The following is a 21,323-nucleotide window of genomic DNA, read 5'->3' as shown; positions in this document are numbered from 1 at the left end:
AGAGAAAACAAGCAGGCAGCCTCCGCTCTGTGACTTATTCATTTCAGGCTGCTGCACAATAGGGAGCCTATTCGCTGCTGACTTCGTAGGGATTTCCTGTGATTGGTCAGAGAGTAAACTATTTTCAAAGAGTTGCCGAGATGACTGTCGTCACAACCTGAATATTATTTTTTCATTGGCTGAGGATGTTCCCGCTGATTGGATGCGAAGCGTCCAGAAAGCCCCGCCCCCGCCAGTCAGCTGTACAGTGAGTGGGTGAGTGGGGCAGTTCCGTGTTGAAGGGACAGTCTGCTGCAGGCGGTGGCTTAAAGGTAACGTTGTCGCCAGAACCTCGTACGGGACGGACTCGCTATGGCTCTGCTCCTCCAGCACCAGTTCAAACCCTTACCTGCTGATAAGCAGATAGACACCTGCAGCTTCCTAGACTCTGTGTCTCACCTGCCGACTTTCTTTGGTAAGTAACATACCAGGGCAGCGGGTCAGTGTGCGGCTTGCTCTGACCTGTACGGCTCATAACCAATAATAGCATTTCATTTACATCAAATAATGAGTAATATTTCAACTATTAGTTTAACATACAACATTAACTTTATTATGTGGGCACTTTTCCCGTTTATAGGCAGTGATCTATGAAACGTGTCCACAGGTGATTATCAGTGGGCCATGCAGGATTTTAACACTCACACTTAAATCAAGTCAGTAAATTGAAGACAATAGGTGAATAATCACAAGGGTTTTTTTTTTTTTTTTTGTATGTATGTGGAATGCTGTGTACACACATAGCGATTCCCATGGCCACCGATATAGATAACTATATCGGCGGAGCCACGCGGGAACGATATACTGTAGTGCATACACACTGACTGATATTGGTCAGTGATGTCACCCGCCCCCCCACTCTGTACATGCAGCTGCTGATGATATTGTCAGATTGGGCTACATGTACAGAAAATATATATTCCTGTGAAAACATGCCTGAGAGGGAATGCATACTTTATAACCTTTGTGTTATAAAGGGTTGTGTTTTATCAAAGCTCATAAATAAAGCGAGACAAACTACTGCAATCTGCTTCTACCTTAACATTATAAAGGCTGTGTTTGAAAATTGACAGGAGCAGATTGGTAAGCACTTTAAAGGCTCTCAAATTACATGTGGTAATTTGCTGCGGGTGACTATCGCCAGGAGCTTTATTGGGAATTTGGTTTTGTCTTTTTTTTTTTTTTTTTTGTTCTTCAGCATTTGTGGCAGTGAAAATATATAGGTCCCACACATGGATAGATATCAGATCCAATCCAATATCTGTCTAATTTTCTTCCAAATTCAGAACACTGATCATGGCCACACACGGACCGATTGATTAAAGGGGTGTTCGGGGTCTGCCCCTTCGCTGCACCTCAGCAGTCACTTCAACTACTGGCAGACATGGGGAGAGAGAGGTCAGCAGTGGGCAGGAGATTTTCAAATGAATAGGACATGCTCTGATTGGCTGAGAGTACTCGCTCAGCAAATCAGTGGCCACCCTGTTCATTTGAAGTCTCCTGACTGCGGCAGGCCTCTTTCTCTCTCTGTCTGCCAGCGGCGGGGGTAACTACAGAGGTGCGTGCGGCGCAGGGGAGATGCCTGTGCCAGGACATAGCCACATCATGGATCGTGCCCACAGTCGTTAATCTTTCCGCCTGCTGAAGGGATCAGCAGGCTCGATGAGCAACCTGCGGGCAACTGACAATTTGAATGTGTTGGAGAAAGGGTAACTGATGCAGGTTTAGATCGACACCTGATATTGAGAGACATGTGTGATTGTGTATGTATGTACAGTATGTTGAGCATCCCGTATCCGGATATCCATTATCCAAATTCTTCCAAAAAAAAGGTTGTTTTTTTTTTGGAATAGTTCGAAGAAAAAAATTTCTCCCCCCATCCCCTGACCCATTTTTTTTATACTTACCTAGTCCTCCAGCGCATCCACGGCAGGCCTTCAGCTTCATCTCCGGCGTCTCCAGCGGTCCCAGGAGTGTATTGCACGATTTCCCAGGCGCGCCGGTGATCTCGCGCAATGCACTCCTGGGACCGATGGAGACGCCGGTGATGAAGCTGAAGGCCTGCCATGGACGACCTCAGGGACCCACCAGGGGACAGGTGAGTATGTAAAAAAAAAAAAAAAAAAACCACGTAAAAATCCCTTATTCGGAATGCTCGTAGTCCCGAGCATTTCAGATAAGGGATACTCAACGTGTGTATGTATGTATGTATGTATGTGTATATATATATATATATATATATATATATATATATATATATATATATATATATATATATATATATATATTATTCTCTAGCACAGGTTTGGTTTGCATATCAGTGCTGATATACAGACCACTCTGTGTTAGAATCACTACAGCAGACTGTGATACCCCAGGCAGGGAAGAGGAACTGCATGGGTTTTCAAAGATGGCGGGTGCTAGAGTGAACACTATTGGAGATAATGTCATCTCCAAGCACCACCCCTGTTTACACTGCCGGTAGGCACCGCAGTGTAAATGGTGCAAATCTAGGATCCAACCTGGCTTGGATCCGTGTTCCAAATGCCAGGTTGGATTTGGGTGTAAAAGGGATACTTATAAGTGACTTAAATATCTGGGGAAGAAGAAACTGTACTGTACTGATCATCCATCAAAAGTGCCCTGTATGTAGTGACTCAATTCTGTGAGTATCCCCTATATGGTTTTAAATGCACTTCATGGCCATAAACATTGCAAATTTAGCCTTGCATGTCACACCCTATAGTAGAGCGTAGGAGAACTTGCCATGTACAGCATACTGTAAATGACTGATATATGTGCTGCCGACATCTATTTTTACACCTAAAACAAGAAAAGGGATGAATGCACCTTCTAATGTACACATGACCATTAAAGTGACTTTTCTAAACCCCTACCTTAAATAAATAAATAAAAACATTCTTATCTGAAAGAACATGGGTGTCTCCAATTAATTTTTTAATCTAAAAAGAAGATAAAGGCAGAATATAATGTAGTACGATTAAAATCAAAAAGCACATGGTAAATAAAGAAATGCTAATAGAGGAGATCAAGGGAGGTATGCTCTTGGGGAGATACAGTTGTGAGAGATAAAGTGCCACTTAATCAGATCCTAAAGTTGCATACAGATGGAGTGATTTTTACAATGTGATTTCCCTTGAACTCCCCGGAGCCCAGAACTGTACAGTATTGATTATATTTACTTGAGATATTGAGCAGTATACAGTGCCCTGACTGCAAGCTATCGGCACATAGAAGTGGCAATAGCTCGCCGTCAGGGTATTCAACGAATCTGGTTCACTCACCGTTTGCCTCTTCGCCTCTTTCCTGCGTCGAGGAGGAAAACCTCACCGTTTAAGGGGATCCTCGTTGGCCTCTCGCGGCAAGCATTCAGCCCTTACATTGAATACGGCGAGGATGGTTTTATTTTCGGCAAGGAAAACCCATCCTCTCCATACAAACCGCCTCACTGGAGGCACTGAATACCTCTCATTGGGCCTTATTTTGGTTCACTCTTTCTGACAAAATCCTTCTTAGATGGACAAAACCATGTGCACTGCAGGGGGGCAAATGTAAAATGTGCAGAGAGAATTAGATTTGGGTGAGTTATTTTGTTTCTGTGCAGGGTAAATACAGACTGCTTTATTTTTGCACTGCAATATAGATCTCACTTTGAAGTAAAACCCCACCCAAATCTAACTCTCTCTGCACAAGTAACATCTGCCCCACCTGCAGTGCACATGGTTTTGTCCATCTAAGAAGGATTTTGTCAGAAAGAGTGAACCAAAATAAGGCCCATTGTCTAGGGCCTATTTTGACTATACTAGACTGTATACAATATAGTAAAAATAAGCTTGCCTGCACATTCTTTCCCTTGCAATTCTGAACCACTATAGAAAGGCTTATCATACTTATCCCTTTAGACAGTGGCGCTCATGGATTGTACCCGTTCTGTGGTTGTTTAAAACCAGGTGAACCTGTGTAAGTCATTTTTGTCCGGTTTATAGGGAGAGTATAGTTAGGGAACCAGAGTTCTCCAAATATGTGCAAATAGCAAAGGTAACTGTCAGGAAAGTACAACTCAGCGTTTCATCTTAACAATGCACATCGTTCAACGTCCTTGGGGTGGTTATTATAACTATTACCATTGCTAAACTCATACATAATCTATTTTGTTTGAGATGAGCACCTTATGAATAGTGCACGGTTTAGTAGTGACTCAGATACTGTCACTGAAGTTAATATCTGGAATCTCAACACACCCAATATTAAATCTATATGTACTGTGCAATGTCATTATGATCTTGTACAGCAGAATAGGATATATTTTATTGAACCTGTTGTGTTTTTGTGTAGTGATTTTGTATTATAGAGCTTGTATCTACTGTATGTAGTTTGTGTTTTATTCATAGCATTCCTCTTGCTTGTTGGCAAGTCAGTGCAACTTTACACCAGTTAAGGTTTATTAAAGCTTAGAGAGAAATAAAGTAGTGGGTAATCTACTTGTGCCTTACATTTTATAAGCTATATTTGAAATTGACAGGAGCTTCATTGATAGGTACTTTATCTTTCACAATTTTATCTCTCCCTGTGCTTTGATAAATACCCCACTTAATGGATTTACATACTGGGTGCAACGATCTTTATTTAACTTCGATGGCCTTCTAATTTGTGTTTATATCTACCAGAAATGCATGTCCTTTATGTACAGTATTGGTGCAGAACAGTGCCTTGCCAGAGTGGATAGCATCTCTGTATTTTATGAGAAAATTGATGGAAAAGTTCTAGCCTGTCTGCTCTACAGTTGCAGCAGATTTGCTCACACTATTATATTTGTAATAATACAGTCTGCCTGTATGGCATGTATCCTGTTTGGACCCTTGGGGACCACAACCTCTTTCTTTAATTTGGGTATTAGAGGTGGGAGAGAGATAAAATTGTGAGAGCTAATATACCAACCAATGATCTCCTACAGGTGCCCGTACAGCATTTTATAGTAGATGGCATCACCTCCTCTAGTTGAAACCGCCTGTAATGTGCTTTATCTCTCTGAGCTGTGATAAGTACTCCCTTTTAGTCGCCTGATGCTTAGTTCCATGGAATTGTGTAGTCATTTTAGACTAAAATGTAAAAAAGCTAAAAAAAAAATGTTTTTTTTTTTTCTTCTCTTTGAGAACAGCCTGTAATGTAAGTCAGAAGTTGATAAGGTGTTGTCGCCTGCATGGCATTATGCCGGGTGGGGATAGGGGTGTAAAAAGGGGTCAAAAGATGGTTCCAAACCTGGAACTGGTTCCAAAAACCTGGGTGCAACCTGGCTTTTAGGTGTAAAAGGGGTATTAGCAGTCACCCTGATCTGCAAGTTTCGCCTGCGCTGCCTAGTGCCATCTTTGTTGCAGCTGTTTTGTATAACCAGATGTGAGGCTACACTTCAGAAGAGTGGCCTGCTGGAGACTCTAATGCTGCTTTCCCACTGCCTACCCAGGTAAAGACCCGTTTTTTTTTAAACGTGTCTTTACCCGGGTAATAGCCACAAAGACCCTTTCCCACTGCAGCTTTTAAACGTTAAAATAACGTTTAAAAGCAGTTTTTGTCCCATTCACACTTACCCGTGTAAACCACAAAGCAACACGTTTAAACTCTCTAGTAAACCTTGCCTGTCATTAAAAACATCACATGCACCAATCATGTTCTTAACCTTTATTATTATTTCTAAATACCGTTTAAAACCCTTTCCCATTGCCAAAAAAACGGCTCTTACACGGTAAAAACACTGCTTTTTACCCGGGTAACAAATACCGGTATTTGTTACCCTTGTAAAGCAACCTGGAGCTTTCCCACTGCAGCTCTAGCCATTTAAAAAGGCTAAAAAAATGGCATTTTACCGTGTAAAGCCTGCAGTGGGAAAGGGGCATAAAGCATATAACTTTACTTTGGGATGGAGCCCATGTTCTAGTATTTAAATGATGTATATATACAATAGGTACTGTTCTAAAGGTGTGTACAGGCTAATAGCTGATTTCTGACTATCCTATTTCTATCATGTTTTAACTATGCGATTTTGGCTAACTGTTCTTGCGATTTTTGACTATCTTGCTATTTTGTCGTTGGGCCAAATCATTCTAAAATAGACTTGCCTCCCCAGTCTATGTCCCCTTGTGATGCCGACACCGTGGGGCCGCACATCAGTATCGCAAGCCTCCTAAACACTGTGCTATTTTGGTAACTTATTATCCTATTTCTAACTTATACCCCTTTTACACCAAAACAACGGGTCGCTCCCGGCTTTTTGGACCCAGGATCAAGCCGGGTGCGACCCATCGTTTTGTATCTTTTACACCGGCGCCCCCCTCCCGGCGCAGGCGGTTCCTTAGCCGCCGCCGCTTGGAGATGACACCATCTCCAAGCACCAATCGCTGGGACCTGGACCGCTGCGCTGGGGGCTGTGTTAAGAAAACATTTTTCTACATCATTACACTTAAGGCAAGGTAATCTGCTGGGCTGCCCCCAGTCCCAGTGCACCCCCCAGCCATCGTCGGAGGTGAATGGATGCCGCACGCAGGCATCCATTCACCTCCTCCCCTACCGCTGCTGCTGTCTGCAGGGTATAGCAGACAGCAGCGCAGGCTGTCTGTGCCCCCCCCCCCCCCCCGTCCAACCTGGTTGGGCGTCCTGCATTGATGTAAATGGGGGCCAGGTCGGAGGACCCGGCGTACCCATTTACACCGCCCTCTACCCAGGTCCTGGCCGTGTTTTTCACCTTGAAAGAGTCCTCCGTTAAGAGGAAGAAACGCGTTGGTGTTTATGCATATGGATTGATGAGACGGACTGAAACCCGGGAGATCGTGACAGGACCTGGAGCCCAGCTGATATACTCCATAGGACTGTACACACAAGCTGTTTTGGAACTGTTCACCTATCAGTTCCCACTTACCCGGTAATTCTCAGTACCTACTCATTTAGGATTCTGCCCTTGCACTTTAAAGCAGTGCTGTGTGTTTTGTGTATTTGAGATACTTTTTACATGTTTTAATGTCGTGTTTTAATGAGAAATGAATTAAATTAAGGAGTGCTTTAAAAAAACGTACTTCACTATTGCATGCATTTTTTCTCATTTCTATGTGAACTATCACCGGAGAGATCCAGGTGAAATCAGGATTCCAAGCGCCGGACAGTTAGGGCCTGTTTCAGAGTTGAACCTGAAAGTAATGGCTCTCAAATGGGCAAAACAATGCTGCACTGCAGGCGGGGCAGATATAACTTTACAGAGAGAGTTAGATTTGGTTGAGGTGTGTTCAAACTGAAATCTAAATTCCAGTGTAAAAAATAAAGAAGCCAGTATACATTATATCCTGCACAAAAACAAAATACCCAAATCTAACTCTCTGCACATGTAACCTCTGTCCCACCTGCAGTGCACATGGTTTTGCCCATTTGAGAAAGACTTTGCTTTCAACTCTGAATCAGGCCAATTGTACCATCACACAGTTGCTGCAACTGTCCTTTAACATCCCACAAGGGCTCTATAGTCTGTAGAACGCATTAGAGTAAACATACCTTTCTTCTTCTTACTTCATGGCAGCCACACAATGGGTTCATCCCTCTCTCCCCTCGCAATTAGACAGGTAGTTTTTCCCTAGGACACGCCCCTTCTTCCACCAGTACATAGCCAACACCTTCCCCCCTTGTCTCCAGTCTTTTTCCTGTCTCCTAGACAGATAGACAGGGTAGTATAGGTTTTGTTGTTTTTTTCTTACCTACTGGTAGGCGTTACGCTGCCAGTCCTGGGCAGCGTTGGGGTGGCGGTGCCTTTCCCATTTAGAGGTCTGGCCGGCGGCATGTACCTCGCGTGCTGGCGCTGTCAGGAGCCCGGCTGTGAGAGGCAGAAAGTACCGGCGGTTTTCAAACTGGCCGCTGGGTCTCAAGCATATGTCTGAGCGGCGTGTGCTGGGCTTCTAGCGTACGGGTCATCAGGCATGTAGTCGCGCTGCTCTGACCTAGGCACGCTGTCTCCGCTCGGCGCTGTGACGCGAGCGTGCGGTTCACGGGGCAGGAAGTCAGGTGAGCGTGCGTTCCAAGCGTCGGGATGACGCGCACGCTGCCTGACGCTCCCGGAAGGCGGAAATAGCCTTCTTAATGCGCCTGGCCGGTGTTACAGGCGTTCCTCGTGCTAGTTTGTGCGTGCAAAGCCCTGTGGTACCGGAGACATGGAGGAAGAAGCCTCTCAGAAACTATCTGCATTGCTGCCCAGGTAAGTCCTCTCAGAGGACTTGGTTGTTTTTTACGAGTATACTCAGAGTAGTTAGTGATTACTGTTATTAATCTTCTAGTGTGCCCGTGGGGACTAAGAAGAAAGTGGCCAAGAAGAAACATGTTAGCAAGACATGTATTGGTTGTGATAAGATTTTCACTGGAGAGAATTCATTGTGCCGCAGCTGTGACAAAGGAGCGGATACCAGTATTGGGACTGTTTCCCAGATTAGTGAGCTTATGGCCTGGATGAAAGATAACTTTGTCTCCAAAAAAGAATATCAGGGGAAAAGGTCTAGGTCGCAGACAAGTTTGGATGTGGAATGTGATATGCCGGAGGCCGCAGATCCAGAGGATGATGATGAGGAGGATGATGAGATAGAGGCTGGTGAACTAGTTGAGGAAGAACGGTCCTTTAATCTGGAGTTGGTGGAGGTGGTTCTGAAAGAACTGTATAAAACACTGAACTATAAACAACCAGTGAGAACCGAGTATGACGCTCTGTTTGAGGACAGGTCAAGAAAGGGGTTATGTTTTCCCGTGCACAAGGTGGTTAAGGAGATCCTGATTAAGGAGTGGTCCAATGGGGACAAACGGATTGGGCCTGTGAAAAGGACAGAGAAGATGTATCCCATAGAGGATGCAGAGTTTCTAAAGTGGTGCAGTATTCCCAAAATTGATGCGGCGGTGTCCGAAGTCACCACCAAAACCACTATCCCCCTGGAGGACGGCGCATCTCTTAAAGACGCTATGGAGAAGCGTATGGAGAGCGCTTTGAAAAGACTGCACATCTCTAGCGCCACCTCTATAAAATCAGGGGTAGCTATTGCCTCTTTGGCCAGAGCCCTTAGAATATGGTGCGCTTCTTTACAAGAAGATCTGCAGGATAGGGTGGCTAGAGAACAGATGGTCAGCAGTTTGGCCCAAATTCAACTCACTGTTGACTATATATGTGAGGCATCCCTAGACGTGCTGGATTACTCAGCGAAGGCGTTGACCTCTGGAGTAGTGGCAAGGAGAGCCCTGTGCCTCAAGTCCTGGGCAGCAGACGCCCACTCCAAAAATAAGCTGGCAACCTTACCGTTTGAGGGGGAATTCCTTTTCGGCAGTAAACTCGACCAGATGATACAGAGGATGTCGGGTGGGAAGTCAGTTAGACTCCCCCAAGATAAGAGGGGAAGAGGTTTCAATTATTTCCCCAGGCAAAGTTTCAGGCAAGCCAGGGCCTATAGGCCTGGGAGGCCTTTTCGGGAGAGGTATACCTCGGGTATCTCCAGAGCCTTCTTTCGACAGACAGTCAAAAGGGGCGATAAAAAACAGTGACGTGTTGTGTCCCGTGGACAATTTCCAGGTGGCCGGAAGATTGCTGCAGTTTGCCCACATGTGGGAACAAACGGTACAAGACACCTGGGTTTTAGAGGTGGTGTCCACGGGGTATCGCCTAGAATTTCTTTCAAGACCCAGAAGGGAAAAATTTTTAGTTTCAAAAAATCCAGTTTTGAGGGCAGAGCAGGAGGCACTGGCCCTAAGTATAAAGGATCTGGAGGATTCAGGGGCAGTGGAGCCAGTTCCAGAGACAGAGAAGGGCCTAGGGTTCTACTCCCGTCTGTTCGTGGTAACAAAAAGTTCTGGAGGGTTCAGAACAATCTTGGACCTAAGAGATCTGAACGTCAGAATCTGGAAACGCAAGTTTCACATGGAAACAGCCAAGACTATCCTTATGGGTCTGAGAAGGGGAGACTACATGGTCTCAATAGACCTAAAAGACGCTTATTTCCATGTCCCTATCTATATACCAGACAGAAAATTTCTCAGGTTCTGCGTCAGAGGGAAAAATCTTCAGTTTACCTGCCTTCCCTTTGGTCTCACATCCTCACCGAGGGTATTTACAAAAGTACTCATAGTCATGATAGAGTGTCTGAGGAAGAAGAACATAGCAATATGGGCTTATTTGGACGATTTACTTATCTCAGCAAAATCAGAAGCAGAAGCCGTCCGAAATGCGGAGATAGTAGTCCAGTTCCTACAAGAGCACGGGTGGCTGATCAATTGGAACAAGAGCCATCTGTGTCCTACACAGACCATCCAATACCTAGGCGTCATCATAGACACAGTACGGTTCGAGGTCACCCTGTCCGGTCAGAGATGCGAGAAGATTCAAGAGCTAGTGGAGGTGATCCAGGAGAATCGAAAGGTTCCGCTGAGACTAGCAATAAGTCTCTTAGGGATGATGTCGTCCACAGTGGAGGTGGTACCATGGGCCAGGTGGCATATGAGGACGTTGCAGTGGCATCTCCTACCCTATACCAGAAACCAAGTTTCGCTGGAACGCTACATCACGTTCCCTCAAGCAGTGGTGTTATCACTTCAGTGGTGGCGAAGCAGGTACATGGTGTTAAGAAGAATGTCTCTTTCAAGCCCACAGTATGTAGTGCTGACTACAGACGCAAGCGTCACAGGGTGGGGAGCGCATTGCTCAGGCAGAACTACCCAGGGTATCTGGTCCGTCCAAGAATCGGATCTATCTTCCAATCACAGGGAGCTTCGAGCAGTCTTCATGGCCATGAAATTCTTCTCAAACGAAATAGAAAATTCCCATCTAAGAGTCTTCTCAGACAACATAGCGACAGTAGCTTATATCAACAAGCAAGGGGGGACAAAAAGTCCCTCACTACTAGAAGAGATCCGGCTGATCATGGGCTGGGCAGAAAAACATCTCCGATCCATTTCGGCATTACACGTACCAGGGGAAGACAATCAGCTGGCAGACTTCCTAAGCAGGACTCAAATTCTGCCAGGAGAGTGGGAGTTGAAGGACTCAGTCTTCAGACAAATCGTCCGCAGATTCGGCCAGCCACAGATAGATCTGATGGCGACTCCGAAGAATACGAAAGTTCAGCGATTCTTCTCCAGGCACCCGGCACGAGGGTCAGAAGGCGTGGATGCACTGTCCCAGAGATGGCGGTTCTCCCTGGTATACATCTTCCCTCCCTTCCCACTCATACACAAGGTACTGTGGAAGATCAGGTCGGAGAGAGTTCGGGCGATAGTCATCCTTCCATATTGGCCCAGAAGGGCCTGGTTCCCGATGGCAGAGGGCATGGCGGTGGCAGAGCCATGGTTTCTTCCAGTATCACAGGATCTTCTGAGGCAGGGCCCAGTAATGTGCCAAGACCCGCAGAAACTTCATTTAGCGGCATGGAGTTTGAAAGGAAGCAACTGACAGATAAAGGCCTGTCAGCGGTCGTGGTAGACATGCTGCTCCAAGCAAGGAAGAAAGTTTCCTCCGGTATATATTATAGAATCTGGAGAGTCTTCGCGAGATGGTCTGAGCATAAATTCCCCTTTCCCAAAGCTAGACTGGCGCATGTTCTACAGTTCCTCTGTGAAGGGTTCAATAAGGGCCTATCCATAGCAACTCTAAAGGTACAAGTTTCAGCCCTTAGTGTCCTACTGGATAAGAAATTAGCAGACCAAGGATTGATAAAAAGATTTTTTCAAGCAGCCAAGAGAATCCGTCCAAGAGTAAGACCAGTGATTCCTCAGTGGGACCTTAATCTAGTGCTAAACGGTCTCATGGCGAACCCATTTGAACCATGTGAGAGATCGGGGCTAAAATTTCTTACGTGGAAGGTAGCGTTCATGGTCACTATTACGTCAGCAAGACGTGTAGGGGAGTTACATGCGTTACTATGTTGTGAACCCTACCTTAAGTTATTTCCGGACAAAGTAGTCCTAAGAACCAAACCTTCATTTTTTCCGAAGGTAGTTTCATCTTTTCATATGAGTCAAGATATTATTTTGCCATGTTTTTTTCCGAATCCAACCACTAGAAGAGAAAAAGATCTTCATACGCTGGATATGGTGAGAATAATCAAAGTTTATTTGGATCGTACAGCAAGCTTCAGGAAAACGAGATCATTGTTTGTGATTCCGCAAGGAGCAAAGAAAGGATTTGCGCCTTCAAAACAAACTATTTCAAGGTGGCTCAAAGAAGTTATTTGTTTCACCTACAAGAAAGTTGGCCGACAAGTTCCAGAAGGCATAAGGGCACACTCGGCTAGGGCGATGGCAACTTCCTGGGCGAGAGAGGCTAACGTCTCGGTCAAAGACATATGCCAAGCTGCGACGTGGTCGTCCATACATACCTTTGCAAAGCATTATGCATTGGATGTAACTGAAGAGTCTTTCGGAAGCAGAGTTCTACAGCAGGCCTTGATTTAAGGTATTGTAGCCCACCCTACTGCTTTGGTATATCCCATTGTGTGGCTGCCATGAAGTAAGAAGAAGAAAGTTACGGATTATGCTTACGATAATTCCTTTTCTTCGGAGTACTTCATGGCAGCCTATATTATTACCCCCCCCCCCGTGTTTGTGTTTTTCCCTAGGATCGGTGGCGGAGACGAGTCAAAAGACTGGAGACAAGGGGGGAAGGTGTTGGCTATGTACTGGTGGAAGAAGGGGCGTGTCCTAGGGAAAAACTACCTGTCTAATTGCGAGGGGAGAGAGGGATGAACCCATTGTGTGGCTGCCATGAAGTTCTCCGAAGAAAAGGAATTATCGTAAGCATAATCCGTAACTTTCCCAGTTTGAGAGCAGCTTGAAATGACTTGTTCTTTGTGATATAGTATTTTGTCCTGCTGGAAGTAGTCATTGGAAGATTGGTGCCATGAAGAGATGCACATGGGCAGAAAATATTTTTGTGTAGGCTGTGGCATTTAAACAATGCACATTTGTTATTACTGTAAATGGCTCGATTGTGTGTTAAGAAAACATTTTTCTACATCATTACACTTAAGGCCCATATACACTGGGCGACTTTGAGCTGAATGTTGCTCAAAACAGCATGTTTGTCGGCTTTTAGCTCAAAACCGTCCAGTGTGTATGGATCGCGTCCCGGCGATGTCGTGGGAGCGCGCAGCAGCGCTCATCGCCGGGAAAGCCGCTCATCTGCTGGTTATACCAACAGATGGACGGCTTTGCATAGCGCTCCGCTATGCAACGCTGTCCTCCCCCCTCCGTCGGCGCCGGGCAGGGGGAAAGCTGCTCGGTGTGTATGTACTGAGCGACTTTCCCTGCAGCGATGAACACCATCATCGCTGTCCATACATGCTGGGCATAGTCGCCCAGTGTGTATGGACCTTAAGACTACCAGCCTGAACAATTAAACAAGGCAGGATAGGTCTACTTATTAATGGTTATGCCGCATTGTCACTTTAAAGTCTGCATGTAAAAGTGTGGGTGAATGTATTATTATTATTATTATTATTATTCCTACCCTCCCACTTTAGCCTGTTCCTGTAATGAGTGGGCTGTGTCACCTAGTATAGTCTTTCTGAGTTCAGTATGATGATACCAGCAATTAAAATACTGTCACTCATTTGGTTGACACTGTTATAATGGCAAGATATAAATACTGATGGTCAATATCTCAACAGGTACATAATGCCGACAGGCAATATACTGATATGGTCATAATGCCAAACATGTTAAAATGCTGATCAGGACACCCTATTAGTGTACCACATTCCATTGTGTGTCTCGCAGCACCCGCCATGCTTCGGGCACGGTGCTTTGCTGTGCTCAGCACACTGTTATATTCTCCCTCTGTGCCCACTGGGATGGTAAAGTGTGTGTGTGTGTGTGGGGGGGGGGGATATTTGGTATTTATGTCAATATTTTTGATTGTCTGTGTTCTAGAACTGTCAATATTTTGTCCGTTGGCATATGGTTGTGGGGATTCTGTCAATCGGTATTTTGTCAGTAGGTAAATTAAGCACATAGGGGGAAATTTACTAAGGTACCGGGATACGCCGATCCTGGGCACGAATGATGCGACAGGCATCGCCTGTATTTTGTGGAAAATACAAATACAGGAATAGGCAAATTTTACTTTCTGCGGTAGTCTCTGGATTCGTATTTTGCGATGGTGTAGCTGTTCATATCCATTCGTATTCAGCGGTCGTGTTTATGGCCACCAAATATGTAAGAAGTGGCAGCATCACATGGACCAGTCTAATCCGTGCAATGCTTCCCTGTGTAAAAAAAATTGTGGGGTCCCACTACAAATAAATAAAGCTATTCGTAGCCATTCGTGTTTTAGCTAATATCCTCCATAGCGTCTATCCCACTTTTCTCAAACTGTCTTGAACCGCGGCATCCTAGAGTACCATTGCCCTACACATGTATGATAAACTCAGGGGTTAAAGTGAGGGGTAATTAGATTTGTGTGAGTTATTTTGTTTCTGTGCAGGGTAAATAGTTCTAGTTTGCAGGGGGATACCAAAAACCATACCCCTGGCCCTGTCTCTACCTAATGGGGGGGAACGGAGGGGGGGTAATTTAGGTGGCATAGACCCCCACCTCTGCATGACCACTTTAAGCCCTGGATGAACTATAATTGGAGTACATCAAAGCATTCCATTCATAGAGAAGGTTTTGTAACGCCCTGAAAAAAAAATGTTAATGACCCAGCTGATTTACAGCATAAAAACTTTCCCAAACTAGAATATAAAAATATGTTCTGTGCTTCGTAGTTAGTAAACCGGAAAGTCTACTTATTTATAAAAGTCTGAACAAACCGAAACCGGTTTTTGTTTTTTTGTAAGGACCTGTGATTTCTTTGGCCTCCAGGGAAGAGTTGTAATGTGTCACCTCTCACCCTGGACATTTTTCAGTATTTATGGAGTGTAATGGCTCCATGTAAATAAAACTGCCCTGCAAGAAAAACCCATACCTTGACCTAGCACTGACTGCCATTGCCGCTGCGTGGGGAAAGGAAGTGGCAATACCACCGTATTCTGGCCCACTGGGAGCACTGGATGAGAGAGAATTTGATGGAAACAACACACCTCATTCATTATTATTATTATTATTATTATTATTATTATTATTATTATTTTTTTTGTGTGTGAACGGTTCAAGTTGTTGGTGTATTGGAGTGAGCAGTATTTTTATGGCACACATTTTGCCCCTTTCAGCATTTCAGAATTGTTTAAATGACCCAAACTACCAGAGTATGGCTATTTCTAACAGGATAATGTACTATATAACAAAGCCCATCATCCCAAACTGGGACTATTAACATGAAAAGGCATTCATTGTGCTCTTTTGGCTTTCACAGTCACCAGATCTCAAACCAAGCCACCTTGGGCTTTAGTAAAATAATAGATGTTACTTAAAAAAATATGTAGCATCTGTATGACCATAGACTGCAAAGAAAGGCCCTTATTCAGATCTGATCGCAATACAAATTTGTTCTGAAAATGGGCAAAACCATGTGCACTACAGGTGGGGCAGATAGAGTTAAATTTGGGTGGGGTGTATTCAAACTGATATCTAAAGTGCAGTGTTAAAATAATGCAGTCAGTATTTACCCTGCACAGAAACAAAATAACTTGCACATCTAATTCTCTCTATACATGTGACATCTGACCCACCTGCAGTGCACATGGTTTTGCCCATTTTGAGAACAAATTTGTTCTGCGATGAGATATGAATAAGGGCCAATGTTTCCAGCACCTTGAATCCAAGTAATAAAGTATTCAGGCTGTTCTGGAGACAAGTGTAGAGAGGGGGTCCTAGCCAGTATTACAAACATGTGAAAAATTTCATAATCCTAATTTTTTTTTCTCTCTTCTTATCTAGTGATCTAAAATATGGTCTAAATTTTCCTTTATGCTTGAAAATTAAGCCTTATCTCCCTGTTCTGAGAAGAAAAACGTACTCCCCAAGATCTGAATAAGTAAAGTTTTGGCTTAAGCCAGTAAAGTAGGAAAAGTTGTGATCCCCCTTTTACACCAAATTTGTTGCCAGGAGAACCTGGGACCAAGTTTGATGTGAAAGGGTCTACCCAGGTTGTGTTACCCAGCAATCCAATTCTGGTAGTTACCAGGATTGAACCAGGCACTGACTTGGTGGCTTCTAGTGTGAAATGTGTCATTCTAAAAGTATTTTCTCTATCATTCTTATGGGATACAGGGAGTCGTTCATAACGATGGGGAAAAGAGCTTATCCGAAGGAGACAGGCACATATAAAAATTTATACAGGGTGTACTGGCTCCTCCCCTCTGCTCCCCTCCCTCTAGCTTCAGTTTGAGAACTGTGCCTCAGGAGAAGCACAGATCAGGAAGAGCTCCAGAGAGTTTTTCTTCTGTTTTATTTTCTTTATTATTTTGGGGCTGCTGTTTGGACTTAACAGCAGTCCTGCGTCGTGGGAGACTAGGGGAAGGGTTCAGCTGCTGGCCACTTCAAGGTACCGAGCTGTCCCTGCCACAGGACCACCGTCCTGAGTGGGTGATGTTACCGCGGGCATTGCGCTGCAGCGCGCACACCCCTGGCACGCCGCACACCCCTAGTCCAGTCTGAAGACGTCAGTGGTGAGTATTACCCCGGGGTCCCCGGGTTATGGTGCGGCGGTATGGCGGTGCCCTGCACAGGGACCGCGTAACCCCCTGCCTACACTGAGACAGGGTACAGTTCCTGTTTTGTCCAGGGCAGTTACCAAAGAGGATTTGGACATTCCCCAATGTCAGTCTCAGTATAAAACGCAGGTAAGCTCCGGCGCCATTACGCTGGGCGGAGCTTACCCAGAGTGAGACCAGCTCTGTGAGGGCACCAAAACCTGCTTCCTGCTTCTTCCCTGGCTGCTGGAAACGCCATTATACTGCTCCAGACACTCCTCAGCGGTGTGGATCAGAGGGAATCTGCTTGCAGAGACAGCTTCAGGTTTTCAGCGCTTGTGTACTTGTGCACTTGCCTGCTTACACTGTAAAGTACTGTTATTGATTACTGTACTGTATTACCAGCTCTTCTAATCGGAGAGCTAAGGTTATCAGGTGTATTGGTCTCCTCCATTATCCTCTGTACACCACCCCACTGGCTTGTTAAGCTGTACAGATCAGATAAGGCTACACATAGTATTTATCTGGTTAATTTCACACTGCATATCCACTGTGTGTGCGCGCTGTGTGAGGGGAGACTGTTTGTTTGTCACAATGGTGAGGAAACTTACATGTATGGTGTGCAGTGATAAGTTTGTGCCAGCATCTTCATCACAGGTTACTTGTGAGCCATGCATGTCCCCTCAAAGTACTGGGGTCCCCCCACAACTAACTGGGCAGCAAAGTAGCACACAGGACAGCTCACAGGAGCCAGCCTGGGCTACAGGTATAAAAACCATGCTTGAAACTGTGACTACACAGTTAACTGCTACTGCAGCACAGACCCAGAGAGTACAAAGGGAGCTGGCTATCCTCTCTGCCAGAGTGGATGTAATTACTCCCACCCCTGGGGATACTCGTAAGAGAAAGGCCCCCTCTCAAACCCCTGATTCCGGGGCTGACGATGGGGATGATGATGATGATGCAGACGCAGGTGATGACGAGCCTGATGCTTCACAGTCACTACTGCGGGGCACAGAGCCATTGATTCTGGCAATCAGGGAGGTGTTGGACCTTCCCTTGGCTGAATCCACAGCAGGGGATGCCTTCTTTGCTACTCAGAAAAAGCAACAGGTAGTTTTCCCTGAGCAGGCTGACCTGGAAAGTACATTCAAGTCAGCGTGGAATAACCCAGAAATGAGGTTTAAAGTGGCTAAAAAGTTTAAGTCCACGTTTCCCTTTGATCCTGAGGGACGTAAGGTGTGGGAGGAGCCACCAGAGGTTGATTCTTCTGTGTCTCGCTTAGCCAAAAAGATGGTACTCCCAGTACCAGGGTCGTCTTCATTAAAAGTCACCACGGACAGAAAGGTTGAAAACACTTTGAAGTCCATTTTTACTGCTAGTGGCGCGTGTCAGCGTCCTGTATTAGCTAGTTGCTATATGGCCAAGTCCATATACACGTGGGCCTCCCAGATCCAGGAAGGTCTTCTGGGTGACATGACAGTAGCACAGGTGTCTGAGAAATTACACCATATTCAGGACACTGCTAAAGTTCTGTGTGAAGCGCAGAAGGAGTTAGGAGCCATTAACGGCCGTAACTCAGCCATGGCAGTGTCAGGGCGCAGGTCCCTCTGGCTCCGGCAGTGGGTAGCTGACGCTGACTCAAAAAGGAGTGTAGAAAGCCTCCCCTTCACAGGTGGCAGGTTATTTGGGAGTGATTTAGACGATTTAATCTCTAAAGCCACGGCGGGAAAGTCCACTTTCCTACCATCCACTCCACAGGCGCCGAAGCGTCCTTTTCAGGCTCACTCCCAGCAGTCCTTTCGGGCAAGTAAATTCCGCCCTAAAGCCAGGGGTGGTTCAAACGCTGCTAGAGGCTCCCGTGGTAAATTCAGGAAGCCTTCCGCTTCGGCCACCGCAGAGCGGCCATCCGGGGCAGCTGCAGGGAAACCAGCAGCATGACGGTGGGGCTCCACCATTAGCTCCGGCAGAGGTGGGAGCCAGACTGGCGTTCTTCGGCCAGGTTTGGGAAGCCTCGTGCCTCAATTCTTGGGTGCAGGCTCTTATTACGCACGGCTACAAGCTGGAGTTTGCAGTTCAGCCACCTCAGAGGTTCTTCAAGTCAGGCCTCCCAGCGTCCCCAGAGGACCAAGTGGTGTTGCAGCAAGCAATCCAAAAGCTGGTACAGGCCAAGGTAATAACCAGGGTCCCTCCCCTAGAGAGGGGGCAGGGTTATTACTCGAACCTATTTGTAGTTCCGAAACCAGACGGGTCAGTACGCCCAATTCTGAACTTAAAATCCCTGAATCCCTTCTTGAAAGTAACCAAATTCAAGATGGAGTCCTTGCGGGCCGTGATAGCGGCACTGGAGGAGGGGGAGTTCTTGGCGTCCTTAGATGTGAAGGACGCCTACCTTCACATCCCTATATGGCCCCCTCATCAGAAATACCTGAGGTTTGCGCTGCTAAACGAGTACTATCAGTTTCGAGCACTGCCATTCGGCTTGTCCTCAGCCCCGCGCATATTCACCAAGGTGATGGCGGAGATGATAGGGATTTTAAGGAAAAAGGGTATCTGTGTGATACCATACTTGGACGACCTGTTAGTAAAGGCGCGGTCGCCACAGGAACTACAGACAGCCTTACAAGTTACCATACAGACCCTGTCGGGCCATGGTTGGCTTCTAAATCTGGCAAAGTCTTCTCTGATCCCTTCACAGAGACTCCAGTTCCTGGGCATGGTGATGGACACAGCTCTCATGAGAGTGTCCCTGCCACAGGACAAGGTGTTGGACATCCAGCAGCTGGTCACAGACTTGCTGAGGACCCCCCAGGTGACGGTGCACCAGTGCATTGTCCTATTGGGAAAGATGGTCGCCTCTTTCGAGGCTCTCCAATTCGGGAGGTTTCACAGCAGGATTTTCCAGCTCGATCTCCTAGGGAAGTGGTCCGGTTCACACCACCAGATGCACCGGCGTATTGCGTTGTCATCTCGGACCAGACTGTCACTACAGTGGTGGCTCCACACGCCCAACCTGCTGGCAGGGCGTCGGATTGGCATCCAGGATTGGGTCTTAGTCACCACGGATGCAAGCCTCACGGGATGGGGGGCAGTGACCATGGGTCAGTCCTTTCAGGACAAGTGGACCCTATGGGAAACACGCCTCCATATCAACAACCTGGAGTTACGTGCTGTGCATTACGCACTTCTGAAGGCGGCCCCTCTCCTCAGCGGTCAGGCGGTCCGTATCCAATCAGACAACGCCACCACTGTGGCATTCCTGAACAGACAGGGCGGGACCAAGAGCAGGCCCTGTATGAGGGAAGCATCGAAGATCCTGTCCTGGGCAGAGAGTCACTGCCAAGCGCTCTCGGCCATATTCATACCCGGGGTGGACAACTGGGAAGCAGACTTCCTCAGTCGCCACGAGCTCCACCCCGGGGAATGGAGTCTACACCACCAGGTATTCAGTTCTCTGGTGGCTCGGTGGGGGACCCCACTGTTAGACTTGATGGCATCAAGAAGCAACTGGAAAGTATCCAGGTACTTCTCGAGGGCAAGAGACCCTCAGGCAGAAGGAGTGGACGCCCTCTCCATACCGTGGACGTTCAACAGCCTGGTGTATGTCTTCCCACCGATCCCCCTAGTGGCTCGGGTGCTAAGGAAGATAAGAAGAGACGGAACCGAGGTGATTCTGGTGGCCCCAGACTGGCCACGAAGAACGTGGTACCCGGAGCTTCTAAGTCTGCAAAGGGACTCGTGGCGCCTACCCCTGCAAAGAGATCTACTCATGCAAGGACCGTGCGTCTTCCAGGCCTTGGAACAGCTGCGTTTGACGGCCTGGAAGTTGAACGGCAGATCCTGACTCAGAAGGGGTTTCACACTTCAGTCATCAGAACTATGACAAGTGCAAGGAAACCGGTAACGGCTGCACATTACCACCATATCTGGAAAAGATATGTGGGTTGGTGCGAACAGGGAAAGTTTTCTCCATCAGAGTTCAAACTTGAAAGATTTCTTAGCTTTCTTCAAGCTGGTCTGGATCTAGGCCTACGCCTAGGCTCTTTGAAGGTGCAGGTATCTGCATTATCTGTTTTCTTCCAGAAGAAACTAGCTAATATTCCTGAAGTGCAGACATTTCTGCAAGGGGTATTGCATATACAGCCTCCTTTTGTGGCCCCTACTCCACCGTGGGACTTGGATGTTGTGCTGAAGTTCCTTAAATCCTCCTGGTTCGAGCCCTTGGAGGAAATTGACCTGAAATATTTAACCTGGAAGACAGTGGTCTTACTGGCCCTAGCTTCGGCTAGGAGGGTCTCGGAGCTAGGGGCATTGACTTGCAAGAGTCCTTATTTGATATTCTTTGAGGACAGGGCAGAATTACGCACTAACCCACGTTTTCTACCCAAAGTGGTGTCTGCGTTCCATGTGAACCAGCCAATTGTGGTTCCTGCTGGTGGGCCTCATTCTGAGGTGCCAACGTCCTTGGACGTAGTAAGGATTCTCCGTGTCTACATCAGGAGAACAGCAAGGATTCGCAAAACTGATGGACTCTTCGTCCTCTATGACGCCCAAAAGATTGGACGTCCTGCTTCCAAGCAGTCTATTGCACGATGGATATGTGCAACCATTAAACAGGCTTATGTGGTAGCAAAG

General features: G+C 46.4%; 1 protein-coding gene across 1 annotated transcript in view; it reads left to right on the top strand.

Annotated features, from left to right (window-relative positions):
- Positions 1–259: 259 nt before the first annotated feature.
- The window catches only part of GLTP (glycolipid transfer protein), a 56,630-nt gene continuing 35,566 nt past the window's right edge, over positions 260–21,323 (top strand). Inside the window, exon 1 of the mRNA XM_083146248.1 lies at positions 260–454. Coding sequence (XP_083002374.1) covers positions 352–454 — 103 coding nt within the window. The 5' untranslated portion in view covers positions 260–351. The remainder of the gene's footprint in view (positions 455–21,323) is intronic.

The sequence above is a fragment of the Crinia signifera genome, chromosome 1 (genome assembly GCF_055691185.1).
Source record: "Crinia signifera chromosome 1, ASM5569118v1, whole genome shotgun sequence".
Lineage (NCBI taxonomy): Eukaryota > Metazoa > Chordata > Amphibia > Anura > Myobatrachidae > Crinia > Crinia signifera.
The sequence above is the reverse complement of the archived record's forward strand: the minus strand, read 5'-3'. Positions and strand labels throughout refer to the sequence as shown.